Source organism: Chenopodium album, chromosome 13 (genome assembly GCF_948465745.1).
Source record: "Chenopodium album chromosome 13, dcCheAlbu1.1, whole genome shotgun sequence".
In the NCBI taxonomy this organism is placed as follows: domain Eukaryota; kingdom Viridiplantae; phylum Streptophyta; class Magnoliopsida; order Caryophyllales; family Amaranthaceae; genus Chenopodium; species Chenopodium album.
Genome location: NC_137846.1, coordinates 47475166 through 47498669, shown reverse-complemented (window position 1 = coordinate 47498669; position 23504 = coordinate 47475166). Strand labels below are relative to the sequence as shown.

The 23504-nt window shown below is 35.6% G+C and overlaps 1 protein-coding gene across 4 annotated transcripts; it reads right to left on the bottom strand.

Annotated features, from left to right (window-relative positions):
- Window positions 1–559: 559 nt before the first annotated feature.
- On the bottom strand, window positions 560–21677 carry LOC145574850 (putative bifunctional methylthioribulose-1-phosphate dehydratase/enolase-phosphatase E1 1). 4 transcript variants are annotated; one of them, XR_014098197.1, is made up of 14 exons: window positions 21522–21677; window positions 20584–20859; window positions 19944–20080; window positions 19308–19403; window positions 15361–15480; window positions 14839–14928; window positions 9382–9558; window positions 3476–3631; window positions 2805–2954; window positions 2620–2721; window positions 1969–2078; window positions 1158–1276; window positions 822–1056; window positions 560–581 (listed from the first exon to the last, which is right to left on the bottom strand). XR_014098197.1 is itself a non-coding variant. In XM_081632708.1 (13 exons), exons 2-13 carry the CDS (start codon window positions 20831–20833, stop codon window positions 965–967), a joined length of 1599 nt encoding a protein of 532 aa, XP_081488834.1. In that variant the 5' UTR covers window positions 20834–20859; window positions 21522–21677; the 3' UTR covers window positions 812–964. The 4 variants fall into 4 exon arrangements, 3 of the variants coding, with proteins under 3 accessions (XP_081488834.1, XP_081488835.1, XP_081488836.1); XM_081632708.1 differs by lacking the exon at window positions 560–581 and having other exon boundaries at window positions 812–1056; XM_081632709.1 differs by lacking the exons at window positions 560–581; window positions 15361–15480 and having other exon boundaries at window positions 812–1056.
- Window positions 21678–23504: the final 1827 nt, after the last annotated feature.

The window sequence follows — 23504 nt, the reverse complement described above, 5'->3', positions numbered from 1 at the left end:
ATTTCTCATCGTATGAATAAAGTAATGGGATATTCTCCCTCAATTCTCTCTATTTTTCACAACAACGTTATTTATCTATCAAGACATGATGGGTTATTATTGGGTCAATTTGTAATTTAATAATTATCACCTTATCAAATACGAAATATACTTTGTATAAAAAAGAATAAATTTTCAATAGGATTTCAAATAGATCCAAACTAAGAAGTTTAAATTTGAAGTGAATCTAATGAGATTTAGATTGAATTGGAGTAACTTAAATTGAATTGGTAAAATCCTAGTCCACTATATATGAAAAATAAATAAATTAGTATTTTTTAAAATAAAATCAAACAAATGATTAAACAAGGACCATAGCACAATGTCCGTAAAAGATGATATAAAGACATCAAAATTTTCAAACCAAATGATTAGGAAACAATACAATCATTATGTATTTTGACATTGAGATTTCCCTCTTACTATACTCAAAAATTACAAAATAAACGAAAGAATTAAAGGACAGTTTCCCTCTTGCAGAAGGTACATCCTCCACCGAGTTGATTTGTGTTATTGGACCCACGGTTGTGACCATTATTTGGCTGTGGAAATCAATGCAAATGAGAAAGCAAATAAAACTATGATTAGGAAGCAATGCAAATGCAATCATGATGTACTTTGACAAGACAAAAATTATGTCAAAAAGATAGATATAGTGACTCTATTTTGACATCTTAGACTTTAGACACCATATGAATATGGCTGATGATTTCTCTTATTATTCTGAATTCAGAAGCAAAGCAAATACTCCATATTCTTTAACAGATTGGTGTGTAAAATACCTTGTTCTTTAATACTTTCGAGGTTCATTCCAAAAATACCTTTCCAATTATTTCAAATATACATCTTATTGATACTTTTGAGATTAGAAGTATATTATTGCAAGTCATAGAAAGATTACAGAAGCTAAATTACAGAAGAAGTATTATATTTCTGAAAATGAATTCACTGTCTTGAATCCATGATTCTCTGGAAGAGGTCCATTTCCAGGCCGCACTGAAATTATAACTTCAAGACCTGAGATGATAGAATTGAACCAGAGGAAAGATCAGATATAAAGCTAACCAGGAAGATAAGAACATAATTAAAATTTTACAGCTGCAAACTACAAGCAGTACCGGCTTCCTTTGCTGCTGTGGCTTCCTGATAGACATCTGTTACAAATAAGATCTCTGATGGGTCATCAACCCCCATTGAGTTGAAGATCTCAACATAACTTCGCGTCTCTCTCTTGTTCCTGTGAAATAAAAAACACAATTCAATGATGGATATGCTATTGCTATGTGATAGATTCTTGGACCAATTCACTAAAAATCTCTCCTGCATCTAACAATGACCTCTCAATACACTAGTCGCTTCAAAACAATTGAAATCAACAATAAGGTTGAACATTTGTAAATGCTTCAAAACAATCGAAATCAACAATAAGGTATAGCATCTGTAAATGCTTAGTCACACAGGTGATGCATTTGCTAATAATTCACCGTTGCATCAAATATTGGTAAAGGATATTATATTGAAAATGTCAAGGACTATTAATATTTCTGTTGGCACATCATGACATTAGTTGAACAGTGATTACATTTTCTTTTTTTAAAAAAAGTTGGCTTAGTGTATACACGTTGACATTCTCTAAGCAGTGAAGCATTATAAGATTTGGTGATTAACTGTTTTGGTGAAGGAAGGTCATTTATGAGCCATATTAATACAAACAATTTTCGCTTATGCCTGGAGCCTTGGTCCCAAATGATTTATCTTCAAATAGTTACTTGGCAAATATTGCAGGTAGCTTGATCCATTTAAGGAGCACTTATGCTACAATTTCATTGTAGCCTATCATTGCTATACTTTTTACTGAGAAATAATTTACAAATCAATTGTAAGATTGGGATAATATGTTTAAAATGTTCCATAGAAATTAGCACGTACCCAACTGCAGTATCAAAAAATCCACATAAATATTTCCTAAGATCCCCATATTTGGTGTTTCCAAATATAAGCCTTTGCGCGAGCCTGCTGCCACTGGAATAGATGTAAACCTAAAGAACAAGGAGAGCACAAAAAGTTAGTCAACCAACAAAATACAACCAGCAAGTTCCCTACTCCAATTTTACTTGTGTCTGGCTATTGCTTGACATTGATAATTATTTAACATATTTAATGTGTTTGTAGTATTTAGCCAAGCCCACAATTCACAGTGGAAAAAAAAAAAATACAAACATAAAAGTTACAACAGATATGCACAAGTTTTTAAGTAGTGCAGAGCAGTAGATTTTACAAGCTCTTTTCCCTCTTCAACACTACTAAAACACTGCAAACATCACCCAGCATGAATCCTTGACAACAATGGTGTGATTGGTGTCCACAGATATACTATGCAGAATTACTTTGCATAACCAAGAAAAGCATCCTTGCCTTCGACCCTTAACTTAATTATCTTGAGATTGTCTAAAAGGCTAACACTCAGGGCCCGGTTAACATGATATTTATCCACTGGAGACTAACAAGCTAATCCATATTGCAACAGATTATACAATGAATTTAGCAAAAAATTGAAAAGAACAAATAGTACAAACTCACCTTTATGCCTGAAGAGTGCCACCTCTCAAGAGCTTCTGGTACATCCTCAAATACTACACCCTCAAGTTCGTTATTCTGGAATCCAGTTCTCCATATGTGACCCTGTGAGAAAATTTGTTTTCAGGATTGAGACAATAGCATAAACAAGATAGGTTCTTCATGCATCTTTGTGATCTTCCACTCACCTGCAGCTGCTTTAATGCAGTTATTTTCCTGTCAGCTTTGATCATAGCTCCAACGTTGGCTACCAAAGCAGCAATAACCTCCACTTTACCCTCATCATCGGAAGGGATTGGAACAGCGCCAACAACGCCAGCTTTAAGATCTTCTTGAACCTACAAAAATAATGCTCATTTTAAAAACAATTTTGTGAGCTAGCAAGCAGCTATCTGACCAATCAAACAACACTGCACAGTACAGATGTTCACAAGATCATTACAACCCCAGGTGACAACACATATTTGATATCAGACCCTTATTTATGAAGCACATATAACTGTAATTTAGTGAGCCATGATGTTTGTGGACTTTCTTGGACACCAACAGTTACCCAGACTCCTCAGACATATGATACACCGAATCACTATAGTTCGTGTTCTGGGGAAAAAATTAAGCTACCGTTATCATATCTGTTCTTTATAGCATTAGTAGATTGGTTTACACTGAAGGCATAAGAAAGCAGGCAAAAATTATCTGAAGAAGCATATTTGAAAGTAAAACATGCAAGGAAATACACACCAAACCCTAAGCCAAGACATGAATCCTCACTACCAAGAACCGGGAGATCAGAAAAGGCCATTAATGAAGCTAATGAAACAGTATCATCATAGATTCAAGAAAGGAAACATGATCTTACTTGACCACGCAGAAGCTTAATATCATCTTGAGTTTCTGGAGAATCATATGTAGAGCTCAAATGTCTTCCAACATTATCACGAGCATATGGGAAAAGAACGTCAGTAACAAAAGATATTGGGGTTGTGGTTCCTTCAATGTCGAGAACAATGCAGTGCTGCACAATGATATAAAACAAGGAAATTAAGATAAGTAATTTGACTAACAAACCTACGACTTTAAGCACTCCCTCTTTTTACACAATAGCACATGTTCTTGATGAACTTCTAACATAAGGATTTTTGATGATATATTGAACATAACACTTGCATTTTAAGTGCCTACTCATTTTACGAGCAATGTTGTGCACATATGATACACCCTCCAACCCCTTCTACCAACCATGATTACTTGATTAGATGAAGCCTCTTTAGTGACAATCAGACAAGTAACATAAAACCTATACATGCTAAGATCATGTTAGTTGTTATCTCAGTGTGGACACTGGATTTCTTATGAACAAGCAAGTTGTCAAAAAACAAAAAAGTACAGAACAAAATGTAGGCCCGGAGTGCAGGGGGTTAAGGTTGTTGACCAAGTTACTTACAAAAAAGTTGCGTACTAATATTGTGAAATGATTAATTCCTGCAAAAATTTGTACCCACCATCCACAATATCTGTTGCACAGTAGATTCTGGGGCTGAGGAAAGCTGAAGAAAACGAGGAGGCTGGGTGTCACGGTCTGACTAGAGCAGGTCTGGGGCGCACATTGACTGACAAAAAATTGGATCAGGGCATGCTTCGTGGGCACAAGTGAGTCTAATCGACTGTGTGGGGCAACTAGCGGACTTTGCAAGAATGGCAAATTGAGAAACGTGATTTTTTTTTATTACACAAGCTCCCAACAAAAAGGTCAAATCTTCACAGACTCGAGTGCTGATAAAGCTTTAAACAGGGTGTGAAACTGATTGATTATATGTTAATACCACTACAAAGAGGCTTAATGGCTATTAATAAGTTTATCCCAGCACATGCTATCAGTCACATAAGGTCAAAACAATTTTGCATTTCCAATACTTGAATTAGGCAACATCCAAGGGTCCACATGCAAAAAGTATCCAACACACATGATTAATAGGCCAGCAAAACATAATTAAAAAAAAGTCAACACAAAGGACAATAGGGTGTGAAACTGATTGATTAACACAAAACCAAGCCCCGACAAGATTTCAGCTTAAAACAAGACCACAGCAGCTGTGGGCAAGTTTGTTTGGGCCATTGCGTCAAAGAAAGACAACCTATGGGTGAGATGGGTCCATAGTGTATATCTTAAGAACCAGCAATGGTGGGATAACAATCCCCCTGCCTGGATTTGGAAGGCCATTTGCAAAGTCAAAAATCACCTTAAAAAAGGTTTCCAAACTCAGTAATGGACTACTCAAGCGTACACCATTTAAAAAGGGTACCACTGGTTAGACAAGAACACTCAAAAAGCATTGGGTTTCTTCGGTTAGCACAAGATTTCAAGAATGTTAGCCTTTCCCTAAGATGCTCTACAGGTTGTAAAGTTTTCTTTTCCACTGCAATACATTCTTACTTAATTACCCAAAAAAAAAAAAAAAAAAACAGCTTAATTGAGTAAGATATGCATCACTAACATCAAGCCTAGAGAAAACCTACTGATTCTAACTACCAAACAGATGCAACTTCTTGGTATAAGTAATAGGGTCAGCATTTTGTCTCTTAAAATTCAGAAAGGCAGGCAATAAACTAAAAAAAAACTATATGCATTATTATAGCAAAAACTTGATCAACTTACGTTATTACCAAAAATCAATACCATGACAGCTCCATCTCCCCTTCCTTCCACGCTCTCATTTCCTTTGGGTGGGGAATTCACACTAAAAAAAATGAATGCTTACTAAACCAAATGAAAAATGAATAAAAAATGAGATAAGGTAGCAGAAAGTACGTCAACAACTGGTGAACAACAAGTGATATAAGTTTGACCTTTAGAAAACAACATTTTTTGCACATTCATGTATCTTGTCTAGCATCACTTGCGCCAAACAAATCTTTTCAAAATTATTAAGATCATTTACAATGAGAAAGTTTTTCTAGCCCAAAAGTCACCGGACGGCAGCAACAAAAAAGTTAACCAAGTAAAAAGACAGCATTTTTCTAAAATTATCCTATGCCTTCTTAGTTTCTATTGTCATATTGGTAACAATTTTAAACACAGTTGCTCTATGTCCAACTCCTTTGGCCTTGATTTTCTCACCTTGTTTGTATTTGTGGTTTTGAACTTCTCTTTCTCACCCTGAGGGACATATTCATTACACAAATCATACTACTAAGATGAAGTCCGTAGATAACTTTTTGGATCATTAAGGGAGTCCCACTATCACTCCACCCGGTCATTCTTGCTATATCTCTCACATCAAATGATATAGCTTGATCTTTAACTCTAAAACACTTGTTCTCTACATCATAGCACTCGAGAAATCGGTGCACCAAGGTATTAGATGTAGCCTTTGGTTTTGCATTAAGTAGCTGATAGAATTGTGAGTTTTCCATCCGCTTTTTCTTGTCAGTGTTTAACTTTAACTCGATAAGGACTCCTAAGTTGCAGCGAGTTAAAGTTAGGATGAAATTTGATTGTCGCTGCAACTTAGGAGTCCTTACGGAGTAAAAGTTAAACACCGACAAAAAAAAGCTTATGGAAAACTCACAAGTCTATCAGCTACTTAATGCACAACCAAAGGCTACATCTAATACCTTGGTGCAACGATTTCTCGAGTGTTATGATGTAGAGAACAAGTGTTTTAGAGTTAAAGATCAAGTTATATCTTTTGATGTGAGCGATATAGCAAGAGTGACTAGGTTGAGTGATAGTGGGACTCCCTTAATGAGCCAAAAAGCTATCTACGGACTCCATCTTGGTATTATGATTTGTGTAATGAATATGTCCATCGGGATGAGCAAGAGAAAAGAAAGAAAGAGAAGACCAAAATCACAAACACAAAAGACAAACAAGGTGAGAAAACCAAGTCCAAACGAGTTAGACATAGAACAATCGTGTTTAATATTATTACCCATATGTCAGTAGAAACTAAGGAGGCACAAGACAATTTTAGAAAAATGTTGCCTTTTACTTGGTTAGCTTCTTTTTTGCTGCCCGTCCCGATGAATACGGGGCTTAAAAAAACTCTCATTGTAAATGATCTTAGTAATTTTGAAAAGATTTGTTGGGCACAAGTGATGTCTCAAGGTCAAACTTATATCACTTGCTATTGTACTTTCTGCTACCTTATCCCACTTTTGTTTTTCATTTGGTTTGGTATGCATTCATTTTTTTTAGTGTGTAGGCTCGGATATATGATAAGCTTGCTCTGATTCCCCGTCCAAAGGAAATGAGAGACCGGAAGGAAGGGGAGATGGAGCTGAATAGATACGCAGGGAATAAATAATAGACGACAGAGCTGTCATGGTATTGATTTTTGGTGATAACATAAGTTGATTAAGTTTTTGCTACAATAATGCATATAGTTTTGTTTGAGTTTATTTGCTGTCTGAATTTTAAGAGACAAAATGCTGACCCTGGTACATATACCAAGAAGTTGCATCTGTTTGGTCGTAGTTAGAATCAGGAGGTTTTTTGCAGGCTTGATGTTTGTGATGCATATCTTACTCAATTAAACTTCAGAAGTGAAGCTGTTGTGGTCTTTTTATTTTTTTGTTTAGTAAGATATATTGCAGTGGAAAAGAAAACTTTACAACCTATAGAGCATCTTAGGGAAAGGCAAACCTTCTAGGAAACCTTGTGTTAACAAGAAACCATGTGCTATGGTCATTTCAAACACTCACCCCGACTACTAATTTCTAAACATGGCTACAGCAAGACTCCATCCTCCTACTTTCACCTTCAAGTCCACTATCACCATCAATGTCACCAACAAACCACCTCCACTACCCTTTTTCCACCATGTTTGCCCCATTGTTGTCATGCTTGACAGTTGGGTATTGCCACACTAATGATTCCTTACCTCTCTCAAAACATGGAAATATGACCTGGAAAACCAATACATGCCACCCCATCCCTCCGCCCAACACTTGTTTCTTATAGTCAATGTTTGGTTCATTAAGTTTCAAATCTGAAACTAAGGCCTCTAGGGGAGCCTATTTTCAAAACAACAAAGGTTTGGGGTTCTTATACCCTAGGAGTAGGTGGATTTAAACCAAATCTTTGGCATAAATATAAGGAATCTAAATTCCGGCTGACTTCTAATGGTCACCACCACCGCTGGGGACCACAACCACCTGCCAAAATTCAGCGCTTTCCCTTTCATGCCACCATGAAAAAGAAGAGAGTCTTGATGCTCCATTGCCTTCAAACACCCTTAGTATCACCCCCATGTCGCTACCTCTCTCTTCCCTGGGTCATACCCTGTTGTCTCCACCTCTCTCTTCCCTCTCTGCGTAAATCCAAAACATAGAAAGACTATTGTTGTTTTACCACTGGACCATCACTATCACAATAACACTAAATTGAACCCTCACCAGTGTCTAACAACTACAACTGTATGAAGAGGATTTAGAAATTGCTGAAGAAACCATTTATAGCACAAACAATGATTTGATAGTTCCCAACATTCCTCAGTGACGTCCTGTTATGAACTGACTGACTCAAGCTCACAACACGCACTCGAGAGAGTAGCAAGCAAGAGATTACTTTTCATTAACAAGGGAAATTACAACACAAATAGCTGATAGCTTTAGCCTATCACTCTCTAGCCAAAATAACTTGAGGTTATCACTCTCCCTAACCAACTTGAGGCTGTCAATCTCACTTTCACAATTTCAATATTCAAAAGACATACCCTTCCTTCCCTCTCCTATTCTCTATATACACAAAACAAGTTAGAAGTAATCTCTTAATGATGTTTGTCTTCTAGTTCTTTTGCTTTTCTGCTTTTCTGCTTTTCTTTTCTTTCTCCAAATTGTCAAAGTTGACTCTTTCTCTTGACCCCTGAAACTTCCTTAAGTAGCTTTGTCTTCTATCTCCCAATTGGTGTCTTTTCGTTCGCTTGGCTGACTGTGTGTCTCCTTTGCCTTGCATTGGTCTGCTGCTGCTGGTTTACGCCTCTTCCTAGTGTACACAGCCCATGGTTGCTAAGTCATCACACGTCCCAAACAGAAATTGGAATGAAGAGCTAAAATGAACCTTCATAATGAAGTCAAATTTAAAACCTTCATCACCTAATTAGTCAATCACCTAATTTGTAGAATGTTTGAGTCGGAATTATAGGCATGAAGATGCAGATACATTACCTTATGAGGGATTACAACATTACATACAATGTAGTATTATATACAAACTATACATAGTGTAATTCTTTATGTAAATGGTAAAAGCCATTTTACTTTACCAGGGGAAGCAAAACTAGAATAGAATACTTTAGTTGTGGGAAAACAATTAGGGGGAGGGGGGAGGAGCTCCGAACAGTTGTCCTTCCTATTCAAGTGTAGGAATTCTTGGTCAAACCCTAACATGCAAACAATGGAAAGTTAGAAATCTATCCAAGTAGACTTTTGCCTTTCCTGTTTCTTATTAGCCATATATAAGGGGTACATCACTTGGAGACTACAAGATGGCAACCCTAAGGACGGGACATCAGGAAACCTTGAATGATCACAGGGAATCTACTATGTGATACTCATGTGTATAGAAGAATTTGGTACCCTGCAGTGCTAGAACAGTCCACAGACCACAGACCACAGACCTCAAAGAGCAATAGCAATAGCAATTGCATATCCATCATAAGCATCAAGTCATGACAGAGCTTGATGCAGTCAATTCAAAAAATAATAAATCAAAGGATCATAGTACCATTTTTTCTCAAGAATGGAAAAGATAAAGTAACTTACTGGCTTTGGCTCCCCAGGGTTCAACCCAGAAGTCCCAACCTTAGCAGATACAGCCCTTTCACCACTTCTGAAATCTTCTTGAATCCTCTTAATAGGACCATGGGTAGGAGTAGACCAGTCCAAACCCATTTGATTGAGTTTGATCGCAGCATCAAATAGATAGTGGTAACATTCAGCCTAAAAAAATCACAATTCAAAAAAAAATTAGGAAATAGAAAAGGATCGATAACATCTGTAAAAAAAATAGGAAAGTATTAAAAAATCAATTATCCACCCAAGTGCACAAGAATGCTTTTGTTTTGTTTTAATTTTATTTTTTATTTATTTTATTTTTTTAATTGGAGGCAACCAACAAGTAAGCAATTGAACAACTGAATACAAAATTTCATAGTCATGTGCACATGTTTATTAATATTACATGACCTTCTACACCAGCAAGAAAACACATTTTAAATTTTTTTCGTCTTTTTCAATTGTTGTAAGTTGCAAACAATGGGGAATTCAAATTCTACACCCAAAATATGGATCACTTTTAGCCACAGCAATAAACATGAGACCTCTGCAAGTGGAATCTACTAGTGCTCATGGTCAACTTGACTAGATTATATTGGGATATGAGATATTTAACATGACAAATGTACAAGAAGATAAGCTTAGACTAGTAATTGTCAAGCTTCAAGCGTCCGCAAGCTTGGAAAGCCTCAGAACTGAATCAGACATTAACTTCATGCTGAATGACTAAAGTCACTCATTTAACATATATCAGATATTTAGGTCACAAACAATACACATGTACTGATGTAAGGGTGATTTGCAGTTTATAAACCTTCAAAACAAAGGTTGTTCTGCATGGCTACATATGTAAATCCCTGCGATAATACGTTCATCACTGCAAGAAATTACATCATTGGCAAGAAAAAAATTATTAGAATGCAAAGAGAAGGATTACAACCAGAGGACAATAAGTCACCAGCACAAAAAACCTGAAAGAACAACATAAATTAAACCCTACTAAACCTTCCCCAAGACCACAATCCTCGAGATTAATGTCAAAGATAAATTTTCCAGCTCCCTCTTCTAATTATATTTGAGTTTAAGTATATAGGAGGGGACTAAACTTTGTGGAAAGTCACAAACAAGGGACTGAACTTCCATTAGAAGCAAATAGGGGATTGGAAGTTGGTCGGAGGTCACTTTTCCAACAGAAACTTGCTACAGCCAGTTAATTCAAGTTTATGACTTAAATAAAAAATCCATTATTGTATAGTAATTTCTGCAACCTTCTGACAAACTTCTACCCACTCGTTTGCCATTGGAGGACCGAACAGAGCTAATATTCCTACCATAATTCCTAGCAAAATGCCCAATAAACCCAATATATCAGAGTACTATTTAAAATTACATTAAGTGAGAGAAGATTTTCCACCACATTTCATAATCACCATCATCAATTCCAAAATGATAAAGTATCACGGAAAAGTTCAAAAGATTCCCAAAATAAAAATCTAACACTACTAATCATTTTCTACTCTTCAAAATCAATAACCATGTCTTCAAAATAACCAATAATTTTCTTTCTCTTCCCTAAATTTTCAAATTGTTGAAAAAAAACATGTTAATCAATATTGTAACTCGGTTTTTTCTCCCAAATTACATTCCTAACCTTAAGCAGATCTCTCCCTTTCAACGTTCTTCCAACCCCTTCATGCACTTAGACACTATCCGCGTCCTCACTATATACTTATGGTGACACCCACTCATCGCTGGCACCCACTAATCCTTGTCTTCCTATCGTTGTCGAAAAAGGGAAATTTGATGGTTTTTAGGAGTAAATTTTTATGGGATGGATAATGGAGTCAGGTGAGTACTAGATGAATCAATCAATCAATCAATCAAAGCCTTAATCCCAAAAGTGGGGTCGGCTAACATGAACCAAATTTGATTATTCCGTGTAGTCATCAACATAAATCTTTCTCCTCCATCCCTTACGATCCAAAACTTCATCCTCACGTAAATCCATGCACTTCATATCCTTCCTCACTCCTTCCAACCAAGTCATCTTTGGTCTCCCTCTTCCTCGTTTAATCCCTCCATGGTCCCACTCTTCCACTCTTCGCACCGGTGCACCCTCGGGTCTCCGTCTTACATGTCCAAACCAACGCAGACGATTTTCCCTTAATTTATCTACAATGCCCGCCACACCTACTTTCTTGCGAATAACCTCATTTCTGATTCTATCTCTTAAAGTGTTTCCACACATCCACCTTAACATGCGCATTTCCGTAACCTCCATCTTTTTAATATGCTCTTTCTTAGAAGCCCAACATTCTGTACCATAGAGCAACACTGGTCTTATGGCAGTCCTGTAGAATTTTCCCTTCAACTTTAAGGGAATGCTGCGGTCGCATAACACTCCCGTGGCCGCTCTCCATTTAAGCCACCCTGACTTAATCCTGTGGGTCACGTCTTGATCAATGTCACCATTCTTCTGGATGATCGACCCTAGGTACTTAAAACATTCACTCATGGTCAAATCCTTTCCATCCAAACTCACCACTTCATTGCTTGTCCCCCTCTGAGTGCCAAAACGACATACCAAATATTCAGTCTTACTCCGACTTAGCTTAAACCCTCTAGATTCCAACCTTTGCCTCCATTGCTCCAACTTGGCATTAACCCCATCCTTAGTCTCATCCACCAAAACGATATCATCTGCGAACAGCATACACCATGGAACCTCATCTTGAATTGGTCTAGTTAATTCATCTAGAACCGTTGCAAAAAGAAAAGGGCTTAATGCAGACCCTTGATGCAATCCGATTGTAATAGTGAGTACTAGATGAGTGAGAAATAAATTATTGTGATGAATTGGCAAGATTTATGGCAAACAATGAAACTTAACAATGGAGTTTAAGCTGTAATTCTCATAAAAAATATCTCTGAAATAACTGTACTATGAAATGATATCAGTATTTAAAAATAAAAAAATAAAAAAAAAAAAAAAAAAAAAAGCCTTGATGACCGGTTATGCCTGAAAACTGGTTTAAGTCCCCTAATTGCTACTAATGAAAGTTCAGTCCCCAATCTGCAATTTTCCCCAACCCCTCCTTTATTCTTAACTCAATAATAGTTTCAAGCACAAGCTTTTAATATTGGATACTACCCCTTCCATTAATAGCAGCCTAGCGGGAGTCACTTAGGACTATTAAAGTTAGAAGGCAACTACTCTTTCCTCCTGCCAGCCAAATTGACCACTGGATGCTGGATAACAGCATTTAAAATAGATATGTACAAACTGCGAAACCAACAATGATATACCTAATATATAAAGGACCTATGCTTGACCAATAACATGCCTTCTTCATCAGAGATGATTCTCATAAACCAAAAAATCTAATGCCCAGAACCAGAGCTCATTACTTGACCTGCATAGATACTACTACCAACAAAACACCAGCTAACCTTGGTGTGTGTTTCTTCTGCAGAGAAAGAATCATCAGCATATAATACACTCCGAAGATGAGTATCCGGATCCAGTAGAAGAAGCAATCATCCTTAGAAGATCCGATTACCAAGAACAAGAAGATCACCTTACTTAAATTTAACTCCATGGCCAGAACCACTATCCCCCGGGCCCCAAGTTGTAAAGCACTTTTACTTTATGGCAGATGCAAAACAAATATGGAAGATAGTAGGTCAAAACAGACCATTAAAATTCCAATATAGCCCATATGACCAATAAACAAACCATGCCACTCCTTTGTAACCTCAACATCAGACCAAAGGCTACGGATACTACTACTAGTTCTACTAGCTCTATGCAAACTTGTTTCTACATATATAGATCACATTGATAAGAAAAAAGGTTCATCAACCATCACAGTACCAGGGTAGCCACTCCCCAAGACAATGTTCCACCATATTTTATTCCACACTTAGCTACGAAGAGTAAAATAATTAGTTGCCCCATTTCAAACAGGATAAACATGGTGAAACCATAAGTCAAGCAAGGGTTAGAACATAGACATCCAATCCATGTCCTACAGCTCACAACGCATCATTGTATGATGTGTATCCACTTCCTCAATCATCACTTCAGGTGCTGTAGACATGACACCATGTGCATCACTCCACAATATATCTAGGGCATCACAAAACTCATTCGCCTCCAAATGCATGGATTTACATGTTTGCATAGAGCTCCCTAAACTCTAAGCTGCTGCCGCTGATCAACAAAAATCAAAGGAAGCTATTAACTAGATTTCAAACACAATTTGACTTTTGGTGGTGGTGACCCATACATGATCTACTTGAATATTAAAACAAAGGAGCACCAGCCACAACCTCGCCCTTTGCCACTCTAACAAAAGCTGCCCTAAATTCTGGCCAAAGCTGAAGAAACTTGGCCAAGGAGTTCTTTTGACCTATAACCACAAAACGCCCCTACCAAAGCTTCTCTTCTTCTGATAAAGGAGGACCCAAGTTTTTCAAACACCAAACATGCTTGGAATTTGACACAATTATCCTACAATATATCTTCTTTTTACATGAAAAATCCTTTGGTATTACCCCAATAAAAAAGAATAAGTCTTAATGACTAAACTTTTAAGTGCCCCACTCAAGTTGATAATGATACACAAGGAGCGTAGAAGAGTGCTAGAAAAGGAGATCAACAAACAGAAAGAAAAGAAAAGAGAGAGAAGGGCATGAATAGAGATTGAGAAAGAAGAGAGAGAACACAACTTTAAAAATGTCTGCAGTAGATGGACAAACCATTAATCCTAATCTATGTTCAGAAACGGATAAGGATCCATCATGGCTATAATTCTGATAATTAGACTGGGTAAATATACCGGATGATTCCTCAGCTTGGGACTAATTTCTAAGTGTCGAGAAACATCACATCCTGGCACCCTAACTTCAGGCATGGACATTTTAGTCGAACACAAGATTTAGAGAAATAGCTGAGTCAATAAATTTGCATCTAGAACAGTAAGCCTTGCAAGCACATAGGAAGATTTATATGTTTGTTAAGTCCTAACGATACTACCAGGCTTGTTGAATCACACACCTCCCTAAAAGACTAAATGATACAGTACTATGCACAAAGGCTGGCATAGCAATATGAAAACAAACTACTTCCATTCATAAAGCTTGTAATGTACATAGCTTGTACGCGTAAATTGAAGGTAAAATTCAAGAATTCATCAAAGCATGAGCAAGATCCCATATCATCTAACTTCAAATGGAAAAATGTCGCAAAAGTTGCAATGCAGCACCAATGCATCATAGCAGCAGATGAAGACAATTCAAAAAAGTCCACTACAAAGGGGGGTTTCCGTTATCTTTACATTGTAGAAAAAAGTTAATCCACACCAATTTCATAGTGGAATGAATGGGACAGTGCTAGAACATATTGACTAATCGATCAATTAGCAAGTTGGCTACAAAACTAACCTGGGTCTTGGCACTAATCCAGGAGTCTCCCCACACATAGATGCCATGATTCCGAACAAGGACAGCAGTAGTTTTGGGATATGCTTCAATCTGTAGAAAAGCGAATGGATTAGAAGGCATGTGGAAACCTATACTGACACAGTTACCACTTTACGATAAATAACTATTCACTAATGATGACATTTATAACTGTTCCTTTTTCCTCTAGAGAGAGAGAGACAGAGAGAGGGAGAAGATCATAACAAAAGGTAAAGCGAAAACTTCTATGAATAATTAATAGACCTTAGAGGCTCAATGCATAAGAGAAATTGCAATTTTGCTACAGAAAAATGACTACAGATCACTCCCTTAATCACCACCTAGAAGCTGTAAGGTAGATATAAGTAGTAAGACACAAGTTTATCCCTTTGTCCCTCTTTATTTGCTAGCTATAATATTTGTTGATTGCAATCCTATTGTGAGCCACTATCCCAAAGCTAATAGATAATATGGGTTAAACGGAGCATATTATACAGGACTTACAGCTGCTGCAAGAGAGTCTGTGAGATCCCGCTCATGAGCTGAATTTTCTATGATTGGAACTACAAGATCATCATAATAACCATGCCCTTGAATACCTTTGATCATTTCCATGTGAGTGATCTATCAAAACAAAAAAAAAATATATATATATATATATATATATATATATATATATATATATAAAAATAGGCAACACACAGAAATGAAAGCAAGTACTAATGTCTAATGATAAAGACAGTAGGAAATATTGCCCTGATTGTGGGTCTTTGAAGCACATCATCCCTCTAAATAGCTTGAGTGAGCTACCATTAGTTCAATCATACCAAGATGATCTACTGAAAATTTTCTGAGTAAATCATTCCAATACAATTATGATATCATACAAAATATTCAAGTAGCTTAGATCAGGTTTCACAACAGAACTTTAGGTGTGCAACAAGGCAGGGATAAAGACTAAAGAGCTATAACTACATTCTTTCCCCTATTATTTTTAACAGCTAAGAGTACAAACAGAAGGGACTATAAAATGTTTATATAATCTATTATAGGAACTAGGAAGATCAGCAGCTACAGCTATCTAGATATAATCATTACCCACAAACATAGAACAAAAATCATATAAATTGGTATGCATTGAAAAATGGGCTAAGGAGACCTTGCTATCTCAGTGGGAAAGGGGAGATATAAGGTTCAAACCAAGGAAATGACTGCTCCACCAGGACAAACTCACATCATATATATGTTGGAAGAACGTCCGGTAAAACGTGCATTACTCTAAACGATAGTTTATAGGGTTGGATACAAATTCATCGATATGCTGAAAAATGCTATCTAACATGCTTAGTGTAATTGGGCTTCAAACTTAATGTAAACTAACCATATAGGGTAGCACAGAAGCATGGACCGAACCAACTATAAGCAAAAGGGCTAAGATCGGAGCAAGGCCATATTGGCACATCACCACAAGCCGGCTAGAGTTTGTATGATGCTTAGGGTGACCGGCCAAATGGATGAGAAATGAAAGAAACTTGGTCTTGGTTTTCCTTTCTTTCAAATGAAGTTAGTTTAGGAAATAAACAAGGGGATTGATTCTATCCTACACTATATTACCACATGAATTAGAATCTAAATATCGTGTTCATTCATTTGCCAAAAATGTAACAAACGTGTGATAGAAGTAGAGAGAAGAGAAAAGTTCTTGCTTTGTCAATCTCATCACGCGGTTAGATCGTGTGTGCTAATTAGAAGAGTTCCGTGGGAAGTTCAAAAAGTCTTGTAACCTTACAAATTGGCTAGGGGAGGCACACTACAAGTGTATATTAATATACATATTAAGTTCACAATTTATAGGTGCATAGATCCATAATATTGATGTTTTTCACAAAATATATACATTAAAACTGTAAGACCATTGCTATGAACCGGGTCGATCCACCTCAACAAGCTATTCGGGTGTACGAAAGGAGGCACAAGCAACAAGCCAAGAGGCAAGATCAAGGGCAGCAGCCAGTGCAGCAACAAAAAGACAAACAAGTTTAATTCTCCACTAAGGTGTGTGGCAAAGGGGCTGCAGTCACTTTGTTACAATACTAGACAAAAGCTTTAATGACTAGGGCACTTGTGTTAGGGTGTAGAGCTTGGTATAAAAAGAGAGAGCAATGTAACAGTGTTTTTCATGTGGTTGGAAGTAATAGTAAGTAGTGTAGTAGTAGAGTAGAAGAGTAGCCTTCAAGGAATGAGCTTTAGCTTTCCCCATTGTAGCCGTTATCTTTGAGCTTAATCAAAAGTTCCAAAGCTTTCCTCTGTTTCTCTGTTTTATTGCTTCATTCAAACATCTTGAGCACCCTAATCCATAGCAACCATCTCCAATGGTCACACTCAACTTAGAGTATAACCAACCCACTTCACAATTTAGCAAAATACAAAATGAGTTGTTTTTCACACCCCATGGTAATACCCAACCCATTTCTCACTTTAGCAATTCATATGATACATAAGTTCTCAATGGTGAGACTGTTTTAAGTATACTAATGTCACTTTCCATTATGGCCCACCATATCCAATTTATTTTTTATTAGAGATTGTTATGACTAGAAATTAAATAAATAAATAAAAATTATTATAATGTTGATAAGGGCCCACAATTTTGTCAATTAAGACTCAAAGTTAAGTATCTAAATTTAGCAACTTTCTAAGTTTAGATACCAGCCTATTGGTTTTCTTTACAAAAAATACACTCTCCTAAACAAACTCCAATGAGTCTCACCATTGAAAATGGTCTAACATAGCCTTTAAAGAACAATTTTTAGATTTGTTTAAATATTTTATGGTTAGAAGGGTTGAATTCGGGAAAAAGATGGTTAGAAAGGAATAAGAAAAATGTTGAAGAGGGATTGTAAATGGCTGTATTTTTGAAGGAAATGAAGAAGATAAAAATGGAGGCATTTAGTTTGGTGGTTTCATAATGTAAAAGTACAATAAGAAGATGAAATATGTTTGTTTTAGAGGTAAAAAGGTGAGCAAATAGAAGAAGATGAGTGCAATTAGAAGAAAAGGCAATGGTGGGAAAGCACGGGTCAACACGGAAAAGATATGATCTTATGCTAGAAAAGAGTAAGGTTTCATCTTACAAAATTTTATTTGTTAAAAATGATTAAATCTCACAAAAAGCTCCAAAGTCGTTTCTAACAAATATCCTTAAGATTAAAACCCCCAAAAAATCATGCCAATTAATATAGTGATAATTTCATAAAATTGGAACATTTATTAAATATTAGACTAAAAATTCATATGTGTAAGATGACTCTTGCTACCATTGTGATGTTTTGATGTAAATATATTATGCGAAAAATATCAAAATATGGATTTATACACATAGTAATCATGAACCTAATATAACTAGTAATATACCTTTGTAGTGTGCCTTTCCTTAGCTCCTCTGATTGTTGGCTAGCACACAAGATCCAATCACGCAATGAGAAAGAATATGAACGTGGTATTATTACGATCCAACTCATGTGGTATAACAGCAACAAATCAATTCCCTTGATTCTTTCCTAAACTAACTCCACTAAGAAGGGAAAACTAGACTAAGTCTTCTTTCATTTTTCATCCATTTGGCCAACCACCCTAAGAATCATACTCACATACGACCTTTGGCTAGCTTGTAAGGATGTGTCAATGTAGCCTTGCTCATTTGCTTATAGTTGGCTCAATCCATGCTTGTACGCAACCTTATAGGATTATTTTAAATTAAGCATGCTAATCAAATACTTGTTTATGGCTAAATATATTGATCGCTTAATTATACTAATAAATTATTTTCTATAGTTGCTTATAAACTATCATTTTGAATAAAAGTATGCACATTGTTTGAAGGAAATACTTAAACTATACTTATCAAAAACCTTAAACTTATGTTATCCATAACAATATATTTTTGTATATTTTAGGTATGTTGATACTTATAGCATATTTGGTGATTGTGAAATTTTGATTTCTACGAAAAAGTATTTGTGCTTCACATACTTTGCTACCTTTACATGTTTAAAAACTAATTCACTTTAAAACTTTTAAGGCCAACTAATTAGAGCTCATGACTTAGAAGAAGAAAAGAATGTGTAGAAGAAATTGTATCACTCCATCCTATCCCCCTAGAGGGAAAGAAATGTAACATGCGCATAAAAGAAATTATTGTAGTTGATTTACATAGTCATAGCCATTATTTATATTCTACCAAAATCAAAGGTAAAATTATACTAGCAAAGTTGGATGACCTAAGTTACCTAGCTACACAAATTAATAATATAATTGCCAATCAAACTTCCATTGTTGAAGTCTTTACTAAGCACAAGCAATACTGGAGAGAAGGACGGCAAGAGAACAAGATTCAATAAACATATAAGTGTGGGCAGCAATTTCAATTGATCAATAAGTAAAAAACTCACTCGGAACTCTTTTGATGTTGGATTCATCATTGTTACTAGACAACTTTCCATCCCATGGCTGTGTATGACAGCTCCAGCATTACACATCTGGTATGCCTGCAAACGATGGAGACTTAAGTTGATGATCCTGGAACCCCAAGCAACATTTTCACACAGAATATTACAGTAGAAGAGACGGTCATATTTCAGAAACAACACACAAAGACAACAGTACCACTTAAAAATAGAAACTTCTAGGCATCCATATAGTGTTAACTGAACCAATCAGAATATCAGACCACTCAAAAGTGAAAATTCAAAACATCAGACAGAGAATTTGTTAAATCAGCCTAATAATACCTAGACAAGCTGTTGGAATAACAACCAAGAAATGAAATGATAGCCATCCTTTGGAACAAATAATGTAAGATATCTAGTCCCAAATATCACCAGCTCCAAAACAGCAATTACATTTTGTATTTTATGCAGTGTACATAAGCAGCTACACAGAGAAAGCAATCAAACAGGCTTTTGCACAAAACTAGCAAGCAGGAAACCCCATAGAAACTAGAAAAACTGAGCCTTGCAACTCCTCTCCTTGATTGCAGATGGCCATAAAACTCAGCTGCCAACTCAATGAATTAAGGAAGAGATTACCTTCATGAACAGAGGACCACAATCAGAACATTTAGGTGGCTTGTGAGGGTAAGGTTTTGGACTTGGCGCAGATACAATGGACCCGTCTGAGGAAAGCACATACATATCCTCAGAAAGCATCCTTTCCTTCTGGACTCCTACTCACAAACAGAAGCATCGGAAGCAACATAAGAGCTCAATAAGACTTCTAAACAATAAAAAAATAGAAAGGCAACCAAGATGATATAAGTAGCCTAAAATGGCAAAACAGGCACAACTGACCAATTGAAACACAAAATCAATTTCTAGCAAAATCAAAGCTTAAAGCTTTTCCAATTCACATCATAAAACCACACAAATTGATCAATTAAACACTCTAAACTACTATAACAATAGATTCCCCACACTATAAACTACACAATCTAACAATCAAACCCTTGAACAAAATTAATGTAATGGGTAACCACATCAAAAAAAAAAAAAAAAACACAATCAAATACGCATACACCACCAAAAAAATTGTCCAAGTGTACCAACCACACAATCTAGATTATTAATCAAAGACTTGCACGACAACAAAGTATTAAACTCAAAGAGTACCAACACCACAAATCTACACAAATTGGTCAATTAAACAGATAAAACAAGAAAGAGAATATACCAGAAGGAGACATAATGATGATTTGTTGGGGTTTAGGGATGGAATCATCATGAACTTTGAGCGTGATGCTGCCACCAGTGCCACCAACCCAACCAAGGTGATAGAATTGACGGCAGAGTTCAGTAAGTAAGGCCTTCGCTTCTTGAACAGGTTTGCTCTCAAGATAAGCTTGCGTAGTTGTGGAATTTGCCATTCTTAGGCCGTTTCCAGCTACTAACAGTCCTACTGCTGCTGCTGATGCAAATGCCATCAACAATTCTTTCACTTAACCCCTTCCTATTATTTGTAACATAAATATCAAAAAAACATTTGGTATCAATTCATGCATAAAGTTGGAAGATTCTATGTGCAAATAAACCATTTAACTAATGTTATAGAAAATAAGTATTTTATATTCGTTCTTTATTAAAGGGAATACAGCTTTATATACTAAAAGGCCTTCACTAGACATGAATAATAAACGACACTTTGAGGGTCAATTAGTTATGTAAAACCTTCTTGACTCGAGCTCCATAGAATTTACGCAAACTCGAAACTCGAGCCTCCCTAAAAACCCGAGCTCAGCTCGGCTAGGCTCGGCTCGAGCTTGAACAGCCTCATGGGCTCGATTAGGCCCGAAATATGCATCACAATACACAATTTCACATTAGCAGCCAATTTAGAGTTGAATTATCAAACTAAGTTCACAAAATCGCATTAATTTATTCTTGCATGATAATAATAGCGTGAACTACACATACCAAAATTCTAGCAACGAAATCGCTGGTTTAATTTTTGATAATAATTTGAGTGTATTTAAGCAACAGTTCAACAATTTAACTTTGAAGAACACTAAAATGACTACTGCTAATTTAAATAATGATAGTGTGAAAGTAAACCCTAGATTTCAAAATTGATATTCGATGATTAAAAAAATGAAAAAAAAAAAAAAATGTTACCTTTAAGAAGATGGTTCAATGGGAGAAGGAAGCTCAGAAGCCGCTTGAATGGAAAAGGAGAATTTAATGTACTAATCAATGGAGAGTGCAGCGCCGAAGAAAAAAGGTCCACGGAGAAAAACAGAATTTTAAAACATGTTAGGAATATTTTTTTTTATTTTTTTATTTTTTATTTTTTATATAGGATTAGGTGGTTAATCAACATGATACGCGCAGTATACAAAAACTTTTAATATGTTATAAATTTGAGAAAAGTAAGAATAAAAGATGAAATGTAGTGTAAATCTTCATTGTATATTCCATCTTCCATACAACATATATATATATATATATATATATATATATATATATATATATATATATATATATATATATATATATATATATATATATATATATATATATATATATATACATATATATATACACACACACACATTAGATCATTATTAACTTCCTAGTGACAATAAGAAGTCACCATTATGAGAAGAGTTAGGGCTTAGGGAGTTACAAGGGAGGTTATAAAGTGGAAATAATAAAGCTTGATAGGTTGCAAAAGTATAATAGACATACATTAATGTATATTTCATAACACTCCCCCTTGGATGTTCATTATTCAAAATAGTATGATGTTAATGCGCATATAGTTAGTCATATATGCTGCCTTAGATGTCCATATTGAAGATTGTGTCTCGTTAGAACCTTATTAGGAAAAACTCTGTGGGATAAAAACCCAGTGAAGGAAAAAGAGTACAACATTCTTCATAATAAGCTTAGGATGCTGCCTCATTAAAAACCTTACCAGGAAAACCCAATGGGACAAAACCATGGTTAAGGGAAAAGGAGTGCAGCGCGTATTTCTCCCCCTGATAATTACATAACATGAGGTCTTTTCGTTGTAATGAACCTAATGCCGGTGGGTAATTTTCAATTTGTAGCATAATAAAATTTCTTGATAGCTGATCCTCCCAAGTTGGATTTGAATGTTCAAATCTTTGCATGAATAAGTTAGATGTCTTCATTTCACCATACTCGTTAAATAATACATGTGTTTATCTCAATTTCATTTGATATCTTGACCATTAAACTTATGCTTTCTTTTGGAGATCAAATTAGTAGAAAGTGATGATCAATAATTGATCATCATTTATGTTAACACGCAACCTGTGATATCATTATCTAATCTTATATGAATTAGTGATAAAATTACTAATCACATACATCACCCATGGTTCTTCTGGACCATAAGAAAACTATTCTAACGCATAAGTATCTCGTTGATATTCTTTAGAATTTTCATAATTGACAAGATAGTTCTCATGCAAATATAAATAGTAATTCCCACTAACTCTGATCATATGCTCAAACTTCAGGAGATTTCAATGATGTAGTCACATACACTAAAAGTTTGATAATAATTACAATATTCAAAATATAAAGTTTGTAGGGCCGGATATATAAATACGCCGTACATAAGTTTTTCGAAAACTTTTCTTACATGATTCATAAATAATATTGGATCATCTTCATATATAATTTAATCAAAATTATATTCCTATTGGAATATAAATATCTCTTTCTAATTTTCCATCAAAGTTGTAATATGTCTTACTATATATTGAATGAACATTCACATATACCACAACTATTATATAGAAAATAATACATGCAATTTGAGATATAAAAAACATGATAACATATTAAACAAAAATTGCAATGAGTAATGCATCTAACAACTTTTGACATATAAAAATGCAATAAGTAATCCATTGATTTATGACTCACACATGCATATGAACATACATAGGACACAATATAATGCAAGACACTGTACAGCGTGGATTTAAAAATCCATATTACATTGGACTTCCGGTCCATGATAAACTTTTGATTATTATCATTATGTCGACATCAAATTGGACATATATATTTTGGATCCCTTATTCACTAGTCCATTCTATCATGTATATGCATATCATTTAT